The 18204-nt window shown below is 45.1% G+C and overlaps 1 protein-coding gene across 3 annotated transcripts in view; it reads right to left on the minus strand.

Moving 5' to 3' along the window:
* The window catches only part of GLS2 (glutaminase 2), an 80634-nt gene that overhangs the window by 31185 nt on the left and 31245 nt on the right, over positions 1-18204 (minus strand). For all 3 annotated transcript variants that reach the window (XM_063426987.1, XM_063427000.1, XM_063426995.1), the window contains exons 8-12: positions 11891-11949; positions 7025-7057; positions 3465-3523; positions 2104-2170; positions 835-885 (exon numbers count right to left, since the gene is read on the minus strand). In XM_063426987.1, the coding sequence (XP_063283057.1) occupies positions 835-885; positions 2104-2170; positions 3465-3523; positions 7025-7057; positions 11891-11949 (269 nt within the window). The remainder of the gene's footprint in view (positions 1-834; positions 886-2103; positions 2171-3464; positions 3524-7024; positions 7058-11890; positions 11950-18204) is intronic.

The raw sequence follows: 18204 nt of genomic DNA on the forward strand, positions 1-18204 counted from the left end.
CAACAGTTGGCGGGAGGTCTTGTCCTGTTGCAACATTAATGTGCCCATGTGCACAAAGTGAGGGCCATGAAGACATGGTTTAATGAGTTAGGCGAAGAGGAGCTCACATAACCTGCACAGAGCCCTGACCTAGACCAGACTGAACATCTTTGGAATGATTTGGAACACTGATTGCAAGCCAGACCAAACCCAATATCAGTGCCGTAAATCACAAACGTTCCTTTGGTTAAATAGGCAACAATTTCCACAAACATAATCAAAAAACTTGTGCAAACTTTCCCTGAAGATTGCCAGCTGTTATAGCCACAAAAAGGGGCCACCTCCATATTAATGCCCATGGGTTAGCCAGCTCTTATACTATACTGTATGTTTTCATGTTTGAACTACCAGAAACAAACAGATATCTGCTTCCAGTAGATGCACATATCTCCTTCTATGCTAAGCGGTCTCCTAGGATGTCTAACAAGTGATCCAGCTTTGCTAGGCCTGCCATCAGAACAGAAGACATTACTTTCTCCTACAGGAAAACCAACAAGAGTTTCTTTCGATGTTTACAGTATACACTTTATGATTCTGGATGGCATTTGTAGGTCAGCACCAAGAGAAACTGTGTATTGCTCATCCTGGACTCAAAAAGATCTTACTTACTGGAATATTTGCTAGTGAGAGACATATTAAACCTTACTTTGTATAAAATATTTTAATAGACTCAGACAAGTTTAAAAGTTCACACTTGAGTTAATCTCTCCCATAGTATGACCCTGTAGGGCACCGCCAGGAAGCCTCTGGTACAAATACAGTAACCTACTCCACCATATTGTGAAGACCACTGACCTGAAAGTAAAGATCCAGAGCAGCTATCATGTCAGCAGTATTTGGAAAACACTGTATCAAGAGAAAAACGTGTGGAAGAAGTAAGTGAGCAAAACAAAAAATTCAAAAAGGAAGACACTTATGAGAGTTCAAAACATTTACGATGTTAAAAAGTTTAATTGGCCCATAGGAATGTGATTTTACCTGTTTAAGGTGTCAGAGTTAAATGAAGTACAAACCAAATCAAATGATTTACTGTCGTAATAAAATTTACTCTGATAATAAAAGAACAGTATAATAAATTAAAATTACCACTTTCACATGAAAGGGACACTCCAGGCACCAAAACAACTTCATCTAAATGAAGTTGTTATGGTGCCAGGAGGCCCCTGGAGACACTCTTACCTCAAGGGGTTAATCCGTTTTTGATTGGTTTAACTCTTAAGTTGCCTACAGCGGCGCTGTCCACTCCACCCCAGCAGGCAACCAGCTTCAGAATTTTCAGATTCAGGATGCTTAGAGTGCCGTTGGGCAGGGGTACCGCTGATTCAGCTGATGCTCTCAGCCAATCCGTAACGGAAACTTACCTTTTTCAAGCAAGTTTAGTGAATGGTGGGGATATGTCATTTATTATCCCCTGCGTTCAATGTTTGTTTTCTCCGCTCTACCTATGAACAGCATGCTGCTGATGCTCTCCAGGGTGGCAAATAAAGCATAGCAGGAAGCAAGGGGTGTGCATCAAAGTTCTCTTCCCCAGTACCCCCTCTCAACAGTCACCTGGAATGCATCAAACCCTCCCTCTAAGCAGAATTGCAGAGAACTATACTAGTGGTCTTTTGTATTAAATCAAATGGCTGCTTTGAGTAAAATAAATCGATATATACACACATATATATATATATACACACTTATATTATTCAGCTCCTTACACTACCTTTAGACATCTGGGACTTCAGTCCCAAAAGTCTCCCACTAGCAATTCCTATGTCCTGGAAAATGGACAGCTCACTGCAAATGTCTGCATCTTCTTTATATCTTTTATATATATATATATATATATATATATATATATATATATATATATATATATATATATATATATATATATATATATATTCTTTTTTTTTTTCTTTTTTAGGAACAATGGCACTGGTCTTGTTGCTTACTTTTTTTTTTTAAAGCAGATAATGATTCTGGGATAGGTAAAAAAATTTAATATTTGAAATGTAAGCTAAGCAGTGTTAATTAGCTATATAAAAAAAAAATAAAGAAATAATTTAAGTACTTTACCTTCTTCTCTTTCAAGTAATAACCAATTGCGTAGTTCCGATCCCCTGTCTCTTTCTCTGACTGGAACCTGCAGAAAAATGCACAGCATGAACACTTTTTGAGATATCCATGAATTGGTTAGAACACTTGATTGTCAAATGACAAATTCTTATTATTGCAGACACCAATGTAATGTCACTATAAGAATGCCATACTATCTGAATCCTGGAGACATTTGCCTGTGTACATTCTCAATCTATATAGCATTCCACGCGTATTGAGTATTATCTAAACTGTAATATCTCATGTTCAGGTCACTTAATTTCCTTTGAAATGTTGGTCAATGTTGGCAAAAGCACCAAGCAATTCTTACAGGTTTCTTTCAGTCGCACAGTTATGCTCCCCTTTCATATCATTCCAAAGATGCTCTATTTAATTGAGTTCTAGGTTTTATGCAGACCACTGGAGCAAATTGATGTCCCTGTCATGGACATTATTCTGCTGGAGATATTAATTCTCATAAGAGATAGACTGTGGCAATAAAGGGATGTGAATGACAAAATACAATGCTTAAACGTTGTTTATATGGTAACAAGAAACCTAAACATTAAAAGTACCTACAAGGACACACAAGGACCAGTACTCCACCATTAACAGCCTGTTTTATTAATGCAAGCAGACTAGCATCGCGTAATGTTGTTCACCTCAATATCTGCGCATAGCAGCAAAAATTGAAGTCTGTAAAATCAGATTTCTTTTTAATCTCCTATCAAATACATGCCCCCTATAGCCTTTGTTTTCAGGGTTTAGGTGACAGGAGTGGAATTGAGTATGGTCCTTCTGATGTGCACCACATGCTTGAAGGGTTGATATGTTATGGATTCTAAGTTACCCTTCCGAATCACTATTAACATGAGTGCTTCATGAGTATGTCTGGTGTTTTTGTCACCGTAACCAAGTCTGCTTTTCTACTCAAGATGTTTTCATGCTTAGAACCTACATTCACTTCATGTTTTTCCATTTGTTTCTATTAAATCTAGAAACTACAGTGTGAAAACACCAGGATATAGGCTGTTTCTGTTTTACAATCTTGTCCGACACTGATAACCAACCAACAAAACAATCAGCAGATGTACAAACATCAAACTAGTGACAGAAGATTCTACACATTACATGGATAGTTGTAGCCACCATATTATCATTCTGTCTGCCATTTCCTACATCTGATCTGATTTACTTTTCTTCTCATGGTTTATATATATTAAATCGTTGCTTATCAATGTAACAAACTATGAGATTTTTCTGCAGGATAGTTACAGTTGGACATGCAGATCTTTTTTACATGCACATGGCTCCCATGTTAACAAAGCTGGGGGTCTTACGTTGCATTGCTGAAGCCAATGAATTCATTCCCACACATCTTTTTCAATAACTGCATAATCTGAAGTGCACAGAAAAAAAGACACATAATTGAGAGGCAGTTTTGGATACCTATTAAATAAATATGATACACAAATTAGATTTATCAAATAGTGCTCTGCCACACCTGATTTATACTTCACACTGTATGCATGCTTTAAAGTTATGGTTGGCCATTGAACATTTTGAAATAGTAGTTGGACAAATATGGTCTCTGGCTCTCTGCACTGTAAACATGCTGTTTAATAACTGCATGTGTTGGTTATGAAGACATTATCATGCAGGCAGAAACCAATATGACATGATGCACAAAAAAGAATACCTCTTATGACTAGTACTAGTAAAGTTGTTTGTTAATACCACAATTAGTGATAGTCATTAGTTTACCTAGCACCAAGCCTTAATGTCCATGTTTTCTTTAGCCCTAACCCTCCATCTATTAAGGAGTATATAACTCAATAATTTGCCCAGCCGCCCTGTCAATCCCTGCAACCGTGGACACACCAACATCACTGGCCCAGGGCTCACAAATGTTGGGTGACTGGCCCGAGGGAAGCACTGCACAGCGCTCCACCTCCTGCCGGTCACTGAATGTAGTGTGACCGAGGGGCTGTGGGGGTGAATGAGACACATGGAGGGGCTAGGGGTGGAGAATGAGACACATGGAGGGGCTAGGGGTGGAGAATGAGACACATGGATTGGCTGGGGGTGGAGAATGAGACACATGGAGGGGCCAGGGGGAGTGAGACACATGGAGGGGCCAGGGGGAGTGAGACACATGGAGGGGCTGGGGGGGATGAAACACATGGAGGGGCTGGGGGGGGATGAGACACATACAGGGGCTGGAGGGGGATGAGACACATGGAGGGGCTGTGATGGAGTGAATGAGAAACATGGGGGGGTACCCCAGGGCAACTGTAGCACCGGGGCCCGGTGGTTTCTAGTTCTGCCACTGGTTATATACTGTAGATCATATAAATTGTACATTGCAAATTTGGATACCCAACATTTCTACCGATTTTCCTACCCATCTTTCAAAATAAAATGTACATATTTGCAATTCCCGGTTCCTCTGACATTTTGTTGCACTGTAGGTAAACATTCATCTATTACTAATATGTGGTAAAAAATTATAACCGTTGAGCAGAGTGACATGAGAATTTCCACTTTAATATTACAAGAAAGTCTCTATTTTCTAATGCATCTCAATTTGTTTTGAATATGTTTATTGTTTTCACAATATAAACGCATATCTCGGATTGATTTGTGGTAAAGCGGGTAAATGCCCACGCAGGGGCGTAAGCATCAGTATAGAGAAGTGCAAGCATTTGGTCGCCTACGCAGAGGCGGATTTGTCATAACCTGGATAACATAAAATATTTGTTCATACTGTCGACTGATCTATGCAATTAAAACGATTTACTGCTATATGTTTCATTAACGTAGTCGTCTTTTCAGTAGCTAGTGCCCATCTTGTATGAACTCTGCACGCAATTATGCAATACTTGTAAATGATTAAGGGCGCTGGTAGCTGTACGCGAGTGATTCAAAGTAACCAAGCTTTGACAAGAATTAAGCGCACATACATTTTGCAGAGTTAGATATATCAAGCACTTTAGGCACATTTAGTAACGCAGGGTACGAAGCCCTTGCTGCCTGGCCCGCGTCTTATCTGTCTATCTCGCATATTTATAGTTAAGTAGAAATAGATCAACGTGTAAGCATGTAAACATGGTTATGCGCATTTAAATAAAGCAATTAGCTTAACACACCATGTAGGTCTGGTAAAGGGGTTCTGCATATTACTATGTCATTTAACATGCTGTACCCTGGATATAAAACTGTGTTTGGCTTGAGGCTGTAATATAAAAACTGTGAAACTTTTGTAACAGAAGCGGTGCCTTTGTCTGGCATCGTGAGGCAAAAAAAAAAAAAAAAAAGGAACTTCTTAGCTATTAGTAAGGCTTGCTAAACGGATATAATGAGCAGGCTTCAGGGGGCGGTGATATATCAGAGCTATTGGTAACACAGCAGCCCCCACAGATTTGAGATGTACATGTGTTCACAGTATATGCAGAAAAATGGAAGAGTAAGGCTGGTCTCAGTATCAGTCCCATGAGGGCCTCCCATGACATGGCCGCTTCGTGACCTCCAGCTCGCCGGATCACCATCCGTTCACCCCGAAATAGCCCCAGCCCAGCACCCAAATCCCCCATGGCGCTGTGGGCACTCGGGGGCAGTCCGTCCACTTGAGCCCCACACCTAGAGTCCGCAGATCGTCCACCCCCTGCACCTCCCCATCACCACCCAAGACCCAGTGAACCGTGTGTCCCAGTGTCTCACCCGGCACCGGCCACACACTTGGACACGGCGTGCGCCGCTCCCGGCCACCGGTCCGCCGGAAGGGCCTCGCAGTCCGCCCCACAGAGATCACGGCATCGGGGACAAGGCTCTCCGGGGACACCACAAACCCAGAGGCCCAGGTACTCACTGCTCCTGCAGGCTGGTAGCCACTACGGGGCATTCATCCGGCTTCCGGCAGTGCCGGGGCCCATTTGGGCTGCCCTGGTCAGCTCCCCATGGGATGTATTTGGCCCATTTGTTCCGGCTCCGAGCTTGTAGAGGTGCCTGTAGGGAGAACAGGCGCCGGTAGTGGGCCTCAGTGTTGGCTTGTCTCTGATTTGTGGGACCCCTGTGTTGACGTGAGCCCCCTGAGTCCCAGTCAGGGTGTTTCCGCCTGCGAGTGCCCCCCCTCCTCATCGTGTTTCTGTGTGCTGGCGGGCTCCTTGTCGGCAGCCTTTGCCAGTCCAGGAGGGCAGCCCAAGTCCAGCACTGGATCTCCCGTCTCGGCCCGCGCTGCCTCCATGAGGCTGGGATTACCCCCACCGGCCGGGCCCCGAGTCAGCTGCATCCATCACCAGGGCGAGCTTCTCTCTTGCTTGTACCTTGGTGCGGGGGGTCCGCATCCGTGTTGACCGACTCGTGTGCACCCGAGTCCGGTCTTGTGGTCGCAGGTAGGCCTCAGAATTTGTTTGCTGTGCTTACAGCCTGCTTTTGGGCTCCGGTTGGCATCATCTTGAAGCAGATGTCATCCTTCATGCTGTTGCAGCAGGTGAACCCTTTTTTGTGCCCTCTGTGGTCATTGTAAAGCCATTTCAGTTATTTTGGGCCTGGAGCCACACTAGTCTGCTGCCATGCAGCTCGGCGGCCCGGCCCCGCCCCCCCTAATGCATCTCAATTTGTATCTTGTCCTTCCACAGTGAAATACTATTTCCAGATTTAAAAAAAAAAAAAGATACTGCGTGACAGACTGTCAGAAGCAGCCAGATTCAGAGGAGAGCTAATTCATGGTGGTCTGTAAAGTGAACAATATTATGGGGTTTTATATAAATGAAGTCGACATAACACTTGAAGAGTAAAGAGAGTTAATACACAAAATCACATGATATAATGAGCACATTAATAGTCAGTCAAACACACGGCAAATAGAAAGTGGAACAAAAATCGAATTGGTCACACTTACATAATCAAATTTCTCAGCTTTGTTTGTGCCAGGCTAAGTACAAAGAAAATGGAAAATAATGATTATTATCAAATTATCCCTAGAAATGAAATACATAGTGACCAGTTTGTAGCATCCTTCATCATATACTGCCTTATACTCGTTTACTAGAATACAGCCAGGAATCCGAACATATGACATATTAACATTGGTAGTCTCATTTATTCTGCTTGGATTGGCACACGTGTAGGGTTACTTACTAAAGTGAGAATTGTTGGTAACAAAGTGAATTCAAACTGAAGTTCACATTTAAATCCAAGCAGCCAAGCTAGAGAAATTCTACCAGTAAACTATATTTCCAGTTTAACTAGTTTGACCATACATTTACAAATTCACTTGGAATCCCCAACAATTCTCACTTCAGTAAATAACCCTGACAGTTTTGCATGGGAAAAGAAAAACAATAAACAAGGATTATGACAGGCATTTCATCATTACTGTTCTACCCTAATGTCATTTTGCCCAGGGCCGGCCTTAGGTCATTTGGCCCATGTGCGAAAAATCTTCATAGCGCCCCCTCCCCCCATCCTCCCCAGTCATACACCTCCATCCATGTTTGTGTGTGTGTGTATAGGGGTGTAGTGTTTTTATAGGGGATTTATTAAACTAATAATGATTTAAAAAGAAATATTAATTCCCCCTTTCCTGTTACCTTGCAGTGAGGGGGGAATGTTGATCTCTGATGTTCCAGTGTGCTGCGAATCTGGTCTGCACCCTTCACCAGGTGCAGACTATGAGTAACTGTCTCGTTAGCTCAGGCATTTACAGTGTCAAGGTTTCAATCTGCAGCAATGCACTGATTGGTCAGAGCTTGGAATACAGCTACTTATGGTCTGCAGCCAACAGAAGTGCAGGGCAGAGGTATCAGACTGCCTCCCATGCATTACAGAGGGGCAGACTAAGTGAGTCACATAATACTGTGATACCCAATTACAGGCAGACAGTCACACACACTCAGTTGCAGGCATACAGTCCCACGTACCGGCAGACAGTCTTACACACACACACACACAGTTACAAGCAGATAGTCACACACACTCAGTTACAGGCAGACAGCTACACACACAGGCAGATAGCTGCACACAATTACAAGCAGACAGTCACACATGCTCAGTTAAAGGCAGACAGTCACACAGACACACACTCAGTTACAGACAGACAGTCTCACACACACAGTTACAGGCACGCAGTCACACACACAGTTACAGGCAGGCAGTCACACACACATAGTTACAAGCAGACAGTCACACACACTCAGTTACAGGTAGTCACTTACACACACAGGCAGAGACAGATGGGCACAGACAGACACGCACAGACACACGCACACACTCAGTTATAGGTAGACAGCCACACACAGATACAGACAGACAGTCACACACTGGCAAAGTCACACACACAGGTACACACAAAGGCACAGTTACAGTCACACACAGATAGTCACACACGGTTACAGTCAAACACAGGCAGACAGTCACACTCAGTACAGTCACACACAGGCAGACAGTCACACACAGGCAGATACTCACACGGTTACAGTCACACACAGGCAGAAAGTCAAACACACACACAGTTACAGTCACACACAGTCAGTCACACACACACACACACAGTACAGTCACACAAAGTTAAAGTTACAAACAGGTAGACAGTCAAACACACACACAGGCAGACAGTCACACACAGAGTTAAAGTCACACACTGTTAAAGTCACAAACAGGCAGACAGTCACACTGGCCCACATTGTCATATACTACCTTGTAGTCATTGTATACATAGTATCAAATAGTTATGTGTCTGCAGTATACTACTCTAAACCTACTAATTATATTAACTCACAGTCATTGTGCTTATAGTCATTTACCTACAATATATATGTACATTACAAAATCTACAGTGAAGCATTCAACAGCTATATTGACCCAAGTATCTTAACTGTACTAACAGAACCAACAGACAGCTTCCTTAGCTGAAATCATCATGGTATATTGTTTGTCATCTTGTTATAAGATATGGAAAACAATTTCAACATATTAATCTAATAATTGTGTATACTGTGACATTGTCAGGAAAATACAATGATCCAATATGCGAAATAGAGATCAGAATACACAGTGCAGAACAGTGGGACAGAACATATTAACATATTACAATGGTCAGACACTGCAAAATACCCAACTAAAAAGCAAAGAAATATGAGAGCATTCAAGCTATAGTTATCTCGAAGGAGTTGGACATACACATTAATGGATCAAGTAGTCAGATTAAGAGGTAAGGAAAACGATATCAAACAGAAACAAATTGGGTGATGCTCTACAGCACTCAAAAAGTAAAAGAATGCGCTATAACGTATAAAAGACAATATGTCTATAAAGTGAGGACGTACCAGGCATTTATAAAGTGGCATTCAGTTTGGAACTGGTCTTCCTTCCTTAGTGACAAAATCAACTTATCATGAATATGATGAATTGGCAGTCAGCATTCGGTGCTGTCTTTCTACCACAGAGAGTTTTGGCTACAACTTTGCGTATGCAGCCTTTGCCACATCTACCCGGTAGTGACGCACACAGCCACTATACACACTTTCTGAAAAAGAACTTCCCTTATTGCACAGTCTGTTTAATTTAGAATTTCTTATCTCCAGTCTGTTAGACCATGCAGCAGCCTATTGTGTGTAATTAAAGTTCAATTAACAGAGCAGTACATAAGAACTTTAAAGTAAACATACTGTGCTATAAGATCTGATTGAAAATTAAATATTTTCTCATGGAGTCTGTGTAAGTCAGGAGGTGTGGCTAGGGTTAGTATTAGTAGTGCCATTTTGTTTATAAGAATACAGGCATACTACAGGCAACAAAAGTGAGTACACCCCAAGTGGAAATGTCCAAATTAGGCCCAAAGTGTCAATATTTTGTGTGGCCACTATTATTTTCCAGCACTGCCTTAACCCTCGTGGGCATGGAGTTCACCAGAGTTTCACAGGTTGCCACTGGAGTCCTTTTCCACTCCTCCATGATGACATCACAGAGCTGGTGGATGTTAGAGACCTTGCGCTCCCCCACCTTCATTTTGAGGATGCCCCACAGATGCCCAATAGGGTTTAGGTCTGGAGACATGCTTGGCCAGTCCATCACCTTTACCTTCAGCTTCTTTAGCAAGGCAGTGGTCGTCTTGAAGTTGTGTTTGGGGTCGTTATCATGTTGGAATACTGCCCTACGGCCCAGTCTCCGAAGGGAGGAGATCATGCTCTGCTTCAGTATGTCACAGTACATGTTGGCCTTCATGGATCCCTCAATGAACTGTAGCTCCCCAGTGCCGGCAGCACTCATGCAGGTCCAGACCGTGACACTCCCGCCACCATGCTTGACTGTAGGCAAGACCATCTGAACCAAATAAGTTTATATTGGTCTCATCGGACCACAGGACATGGTTCCAGTAACATGGCTTCAGCAAACTGTTGGTGGGCTTTCTTGTGCATCATCTTTAGAAGAGGCTTCATTCTGGGACGACAGTCATGCAGACCAATTTGATGCAGTGTGCAGCGTATGGTATGAGCACTGACAGGCTGACCCCCCACCACTTCAACCTCTGCAGCAATGCTGGCAGCACTCATACGTCTATTTCCCAAAGACAACCAGTTACAAGGAAAGGTTGAAGGATCTTAACATGTATAGCTTGGAGGAAAGATAGGGGGTAGGATAGAAACATTTAAATACATAAAGGGAATTAACACAGTAAAGGACGAGACTATATTATATATAAGAAAAACTACCACAACAAGAGGACATAATCTTAAATTAGAGGGGCAAAGGTTAAAAAAGTATTACTTTACTGAAAGGGTAGTGGATGTGTGGAACAGTGAAGGAGTTTAAGCATGCGTGGGATAAGCATAAAGCTATTCTAGATATAAGATAAGGCCAGGGACTAATGAAAGTATTTCAAAAACTGGGCAGTCTAGTTGGGCCAAATGGTTCTTATCTGCTGTCACATTCTATGTTTCTATGTAACTTCTGGATATGACGCTGAGCACGTGCACTCAACTTCTTTGGTCGAACATGGCGAGGCTTGTTCTAAGTGGAACCTATCCTGTGAAACTGCTGTATGGTCAATCTTCTTATAGCCTAGGCCATCTTTATGTAGAGCAACAATTCTTTTTTTCAGATCCTCAGAGAGTTCTTTGCCACGAGGTGCCATGTTGAACTTTCAGTGACCAGTATGAGAGAGTGTGAGAGTGATAACACCAAATTTAACACACCTGCTCCCCATTCACACCTGAGATCTTATAACATTAACAAGTAACATGACACCGGGGAGGGAAAATGGCTAATTGGGCCCAATTTGGACATTTCCACTTAGGTGTGTACTCACTTTTGTTGCCAACGGTTTAGACATTAATGGCTGTGTGTTGAGTTATTTTGAGGGGACAGCAAATTTACACTGTTATACAGGCTGTGCACTTACTACTCTACATGGTAGCAGAGTGTCATTTCTTCAGTGTTGTCACATGAAAAGATATAATAAAATATTTACAAAAATGTAAAGGGGTGTTCTCACTTTTGTGAGATACTGTATTTAAAAGAAAATTTAGAATCTCGTAAAAAAATACTAACAAAATGTATAGGTCATTTTCAATGTTTTATTTAATTATGTAAATTCCATGGAAGTGACAAGTCGCTATTAGACAACTATTTGGGCTTCAATAAAATAATACATCATCCTAAATGTAGCTAGCACTGCATTCTGTTACCCACGCATTATTTACCTCAGTGACTGTTGATAGACTGTAAATCCAACCTAAATTCTAGAAGCACATGCTTACATACTCACTTTGATCAATGAGCAGACAACAATGGCTCCAGCATTTACCATAGGGTTGTAGGGTTTACCTGTAGTAAAGATCAAACATTTTAACAACATTGGCAGTTTGGTTTTTAGAAATAATAGCTTTATCTTTTATATTTTAACTAATTGTCATGAAACTCCCAGAGGGCAACACTTCATTGCCATGTGACGGAGATCTCTGTCAATCCTAAATCTTTGCCTTAAATCTTAATCTGACTTTTTAACTATTTAAGTCTAGTATGTGCTGGTCTATTTTTTTTTTTTTTTTTTTTAATAGTTTACTAATTTATTTGCATAGAAAATGAGAATGAAAAACTCAACTGAAAATATACAAAACTTAAGAGTGGGAGAGATCGAATTCTCAAATATGCCGGTTTGCATTAGTTGCATGCTCTACAATCTAACTACAAGTCTGGCTAAAAAGGAGATTCTAAGCACCTAAGCCATATCATCGTAAAAAAAAAGAATTCTGGTGCATATAAAATGCTGTCACTTTTTGGATATTATTTTAAAAAATTAACAGAAATAGCACTGGGCATATTTGTTTGAAATCACGCTGACAGCCTCTAGAGCAACTTCCTTGTGAAGACCTTCTAAATCCATCTGACGGGGAAAAACGTGGCTACTGATAACTACGCTAGGACCTACATGTTAAAACAGTAGTTATATGCTTTCATGTAATTTAAGGGTTGCTCAACCCTTTTTCAATTTTTTTTTTAAATTTACAATGCTCTAACAGATCTCCACGCCCTCTCTGACATCATCGCAGCACGTTGACGGTAGATGTAAAATATGCACAGAATTGACATTTGGCAATCTGGAACAGAGTTCCAGGCTTCCAAAGTCACATATGCCAGGGGCATAACTAACAAGTGCAAATATCTCTGAATGTGTAGTGATTCAAGCAGAAATACTACACATTCAGACCCCTACCACCACGCCTTCTTAAAATCAGTGAAGTGGTCATGGTGGTTGGAGCTATACTATATTTTTTGGGTTAACTATAGGCCACCGTTGAGGAAACAAATAGACATGGTTCCAGGAAAGCCTGTAAAGACTGAGGCTGGATACTCCTTGGGTAAAAACAAGCAATTTACCATGTGCTTATGCCCTACTGTATTAATTTGTAATCCAGCCAATGGTTTTGTGAAAATTCTCTGAGAAGAGGTCATTTATTCTAAAAACACATGTATTTTGTTCAAATTAGTTTAACACTAGACAGCACACAGGGGACGGATATCTACCAGCTTGAACAAGCTTGGAATACCTCACACTCTCTTCAAGCAAAACAACTAGTCATGGGACGTTCAAGTGTCAAAGAACCTGTTTATCAGGCTACGATTATCATTTTACTATTCTCTTATACAGTTAGTTAAATGTCACGTAAAACCAATGATTCGAATTCACAATACCAAACACTGTGCTTGTTTCATCTACATATATCAGTGTTCTGTGTGTGCTCACTAAATTAATCGCTGGCCTTGAAGCCATATCTACAAATGCATAATAGTACAAAGCTATTGAATCTTCAGACACTAACAACTTTAACGGACACATTACCTTTCACCAAATTAAAGTAAGAATGGAAAGTGAATTCAAAGTCAATTTCACATTTTAGGCCCAGTTAGCAAAAGTTACAGAACATTTAACTGAAGGAATTTCTCCACTTTGGATATTTTGCCTACAAATTTGAAATTCTCTAAATAAAGTAAATACACCTGATAGTCATTCCCATAATATGCCAAAATAAGAAGAATTTCTAAATTACTGCCACCATGTATCATATATAGAATTAGTGTGAGGGGGGGCGTGGCCGGACCGTGCATGAGAGCAGACGTGTAGTCTCAGAGCTCCGTGCCCTCGGCCTATACTAACAGCTAACAAAGCCTGCAAAAGAGCCCTCAATGGTCCGAACAAAGAGGCACCTGCTCCTGGGTACCCCTCACACCGGTTCCCCGAGGAACAGTAGAGGTACCTTAGACGATTTCGTGTCCACCCCGTCGGACTCTCGCTCCGCCGGGCCTACTGCAAAGATGGCGTCGGCTTCCCCTGATGCAGAAAGCGCGGGAGCCCCCTCCGAAGACGGAGACCAGACAGATGCGCTGACACTGATCCGGCAAGAACTCTCCCGGATCTCGTCCAGCATGCTCACTAAAGCAGACTCGACCGGGATGCTGAAAGAGTTCCGCGCAGCTATGCGAGAAGAGATCGCCTCCATGCGCACCGAGCTGACGGCAGTGGAGGTGAGGGTGGAGGCCCTTGAGACAGAAGCGGAGGCGAGCCGGTCCCAACACAGGTCTGCTGAGGTTGCCGCCACAAGACAGGGTAACCTCTTACTTACACTGAGACGGCAGGTTGAGGACTTAGAGAACCGGAGCCACCGTCAGAACATCCGCATCCGCGGCCTACCTGAACCGGACTCAACCCCACTGTCTGAGAAGGTACAGGCCCTGTTTAGGCAGATCCTAGGCCGCAACTGCCCAGAGACTATCCAATTCGACCGGATCCACAGAGCCCTGGGCCCCCCGAGGCAAGATGGGAAACCCAGGGATGTGCTATGCTGCCTACACGCCTATAGCCTGAAGGACGCACTAATGGCGGCCACCAGAGGCTCAGACACCATATTGTTCCAGGGCGCAAACGTGGCGCTGTTCCAGGACCTCTCCGGCCTGACCTTAGACGCTAGGAGAGCACTTCGGCCCATAACGGCTATACTACGAGAGAAAAATGTGCCCTACCGCTGGGGCTTCCCGTTCAGCCTGCAGATTCGACAGGGCAATACCTGGCTGCACATCCGATGGCTGGACGATGTGGCCCCCACACTGCGTGCTCTACACATCCCCTTCGTACGCACCCGTAACTGGCTTCTGGAGACACCACTGGCACCCAACCGAAGGCGAGATACGGGCAGCCCACCGCCGGACACGCGGAGAGTGAGAGACTCCCCTGCTCGGATGCTTGGAGGCCCGGCGGGATCTGAGGAGTGACCTCCTACTAGAGCCCAGAAGAGGACTACTACTGAGGTACCTGGGGTGGGCATCGCGGTTGACCATAGTGGGCAATAGTCAGTAGGTTGGGAGGTGGGAATGAACCTCGGACACTGGCCTAAGGTGACTCTGCTGCTGCCCCCCCCCCCGTGCTGAGCTGCATCACCATGAACTTGGGACGCTATCCAGTAACTAAGCTCACCCCCCCCCATTGATACCTTTGGGTTAGCGTATTTATCAAGCGTTAGCCCCTCCCTGGGATTTGGGTGGGGGACTGGTTTCTAGACAACACCACCCGGATGGGACTCGGGTGAACTGGCTAAACGACCTAACTTGGATGTTGCATTTGGGGTGGCTTGGGTAGGGGAAGTGAAGGAGAGTAAGAGGTAGCAATGGGATCAGTAACATAAGGTGTGCTTCGAAGCCCGGGGGGTTGGGGTTCGAGAATTGGTCAGTTAGCCGTGAGTTAGGCCCCCTGCCCTGTAAAGTGTCAACCGAACCCAGATTAGTACCTAGACCTTAGTCCTAGTTTTGCTCAAATCAGACCGGCCGAGGGCCGGACGTAGTAGTTTACGACACACTAATTTTTTCTTCACACTGTACCACATTTACACTGAATGTACTGAGTATACCTGTACGGTTTCTGTGTACGACCCCGAGGACAGACTGCGGGTTACAGACGGGAGGACCGCGGGCGACTGAGTTACTTAAAGGGATTGGGGACTCAGGCCTGTCGGACGCCTTCCACACAGTCAAGTCTATTCACTTGTGATAGCGGTTAATCCGCTATTTCCTGACCTCCCTTCCTACCTCGCTGACCCCCCCCTCTTCCCCCCCCCCCTGACAGTTTCCCTACCCTTCCCCCCCCCTCCCCTGACTGCATTCCTCCCTCCCCACTCTCTGAACCTACCCCCCCCCCCCTTTTTTTTGTCGGCTATGGCGGGGAGCCCGGGTGGGGGTTTCGGCCCGGCCCCCCTGCGCCTCTGGACCAACAATGTGAGGGGCCTGAACACCCCGGAAAGGAGGTCTCATTTGCTCCGGTCCCTGTGGACGGCTCGGGCCTCTATAGCGTTCCTCCAGGAGACCCACTTTAAGGGTGCTGCTCCCCCCCCCCTGGGGGACTTGAGGTTCCCAACTGGGTATTTCGCAAACCACCAGTCAGCGAAGAGAGCAGGTGTGGCAATTCTTTTCGCCCAACACATCCCGTTTTGCTGCCTGGATACGAAAATAGATCCGAACGGGCGCTACTTATTTCTAAAGGGAACAATTGCCGATAAGAAATATACGCTGGCTACGATTTACGCCCCGAACTCGGGACAACACCGATTTCTCTCAAAGACCCTCCAACTCCTAGACCAGTTCCGAGATGGACTACTCATTGTAGCTGGGGACACAAATGTCCCATTAGACCCACGTCTCGACACCTCTAGAGGTTGCAGCTCGCACTCCGGTCTTTGTATCCGGACGGTCGGGAAGGCCCTGCGAGATTCGGGCTTGGCTGACGCCTGGAGAGTGCTCCATCCTGAAGACAAAGACTACTCGTTTTACTCACAGGTCCACCACGGTCACAGCCGCCTGGACTATATCCTGATTGCTCAGGAATACCTGCACCTCCTTCTGACCTGCGACATCCAGACGACAATTTGGTCAGACCATGCCCCGGTTCTAGCCACGCTGCGCTCACCCTTGTTTAAACCAAGTGACAGACAATGGAGACTGAATGAACAGGTGCTTGGGGATTCAGTTGTGTGCACAGACACGAGAGAAGTCATTCGGCGCTACTTCCTAGAGAACCCGGCTACGGACACCTCTCCACAAGTTCGATGGGAAGCTCACAAATGTGTCCTCCGCGGCCACTTTATTAAGACCTGCACAAGACGCAAACGGGAGCAAAATCACGCACTGAAGGACCTACACAAACATACAGCGCAGCTGGAAATAGTACACAGAGCCGTACCGACTGAAGACAATCTCCGCCCCCTGCTAGAGGCGAGGAGGAACCTACGTTCCCTCTTGTCCCGGAACCTGACGCACACACTCCGCAAATCCCGGAGATTCTTCTATGAGAACTCAAACAAATGCGGTCGCCTGTTGGCCCGCATGCTCCGCAAGAAACAGAGGCAGTCCCGCATTACTCTCCTGCAAAAGGCTAATTCGCCCCCCGAACGGAGACCACAAGCCATCATGAAAGAATTTGGAGAGTTCTATGCGAAACTGTACAACCTACCGAAGGAGGTAGGAGCGGAGGCAAAACTACGGAGACGTGCCGACATTCGAGAATACCTGGAACAACATCTCACCCAGAAACTCACGCAGACCCAAGCCGAGGACCTGGACGCCCCCATCACCCTAGAGGAGCTCAAAGGAGCCCTTAAGGCGGCAAAAGCAAACAAGGCCCCGGGCCCTGACGGCTTCCCGGTGGGATATCTGCGGACATTTGAAGAGCTGCTCATGCCCGAACTACTGACAAGCCTTAATTCGTTGCTGGATGGTGGGAGGTTCCCGGAGGACACTTTGATGGCCACAGTAGCGGTGGTCCCCAAAGAGGGTAAGGACCCCACGTCCTGCGCCAGCTATCGTCCTATCTCCCTCCTTAATGCGGACCTTAAGCTTTTCACGAAGATCCTGGCCCGCCGTGTGGGGGAGGTTGCACCAGATCTGGTGCACCCGGACCAAACAGGTTTCATCCCAGGACGCGAGGCGAAAGATAATACGACCAGAGCCCTCAATATCATCCATTCCGCTAAAACCACCTCCCGAGGGGGCCTCCTGCTCTCCACCGACGCCGAGAAGGCTTTTGACAGAGTCGACTGGCAATTCATGGAAGAAACCCTCCAGGCTATGGGTTTCGGCCCCAACATCCGATCATGGATAGCAGCCCTATATACGTCACCGAAGGCCCGCCTGAGGATTAACGGAGCACTATCCCCTGCTTTCCCCATCAGCAATGGCACGCGGCAGGGGTGCCCCCTGTCCCCCCTCCTGTTTGCCCTCACGCTAGAGCCCTTTCTGGCGGCGGTCAGACAGGATGGGGGTATTACGGGAATAAAAGTAGCCAAATCGGAACACAAAGTGGCCGCTTATGCGGATGACTTGCTCTTCTTTATCGGCAATCCGATAGTCACGCTCCCCAACCTGCTACGGTCCTTTCAAACGTATGGAGCACTCTCCAACCTGCGCCTGAATACAGAGAAATCCGAGGCTCTGCCCTTGGAGCTCCCCCCCGGCCTAACAACCCATCTGAGAGCTAACTTCCCATTTCGTTGGTGCACGCAACGCATTAAATACCTCGGCATCTGGCTGTTGAGTGAT

Source organism: Pelobates fuscus, chromosome 1 (genome assembly GCF_036172605.1).
Source record: "Pelobates fuscus isolate aPelFus1 chromosome 1, aPelFus1.pri, whole genome shotgun sequence".
NCBI lineage: Eukaryota > Metazoa > Chordata > Amphibia > Anura > Pelobatidae > Pelobates > Pelobates fuscus.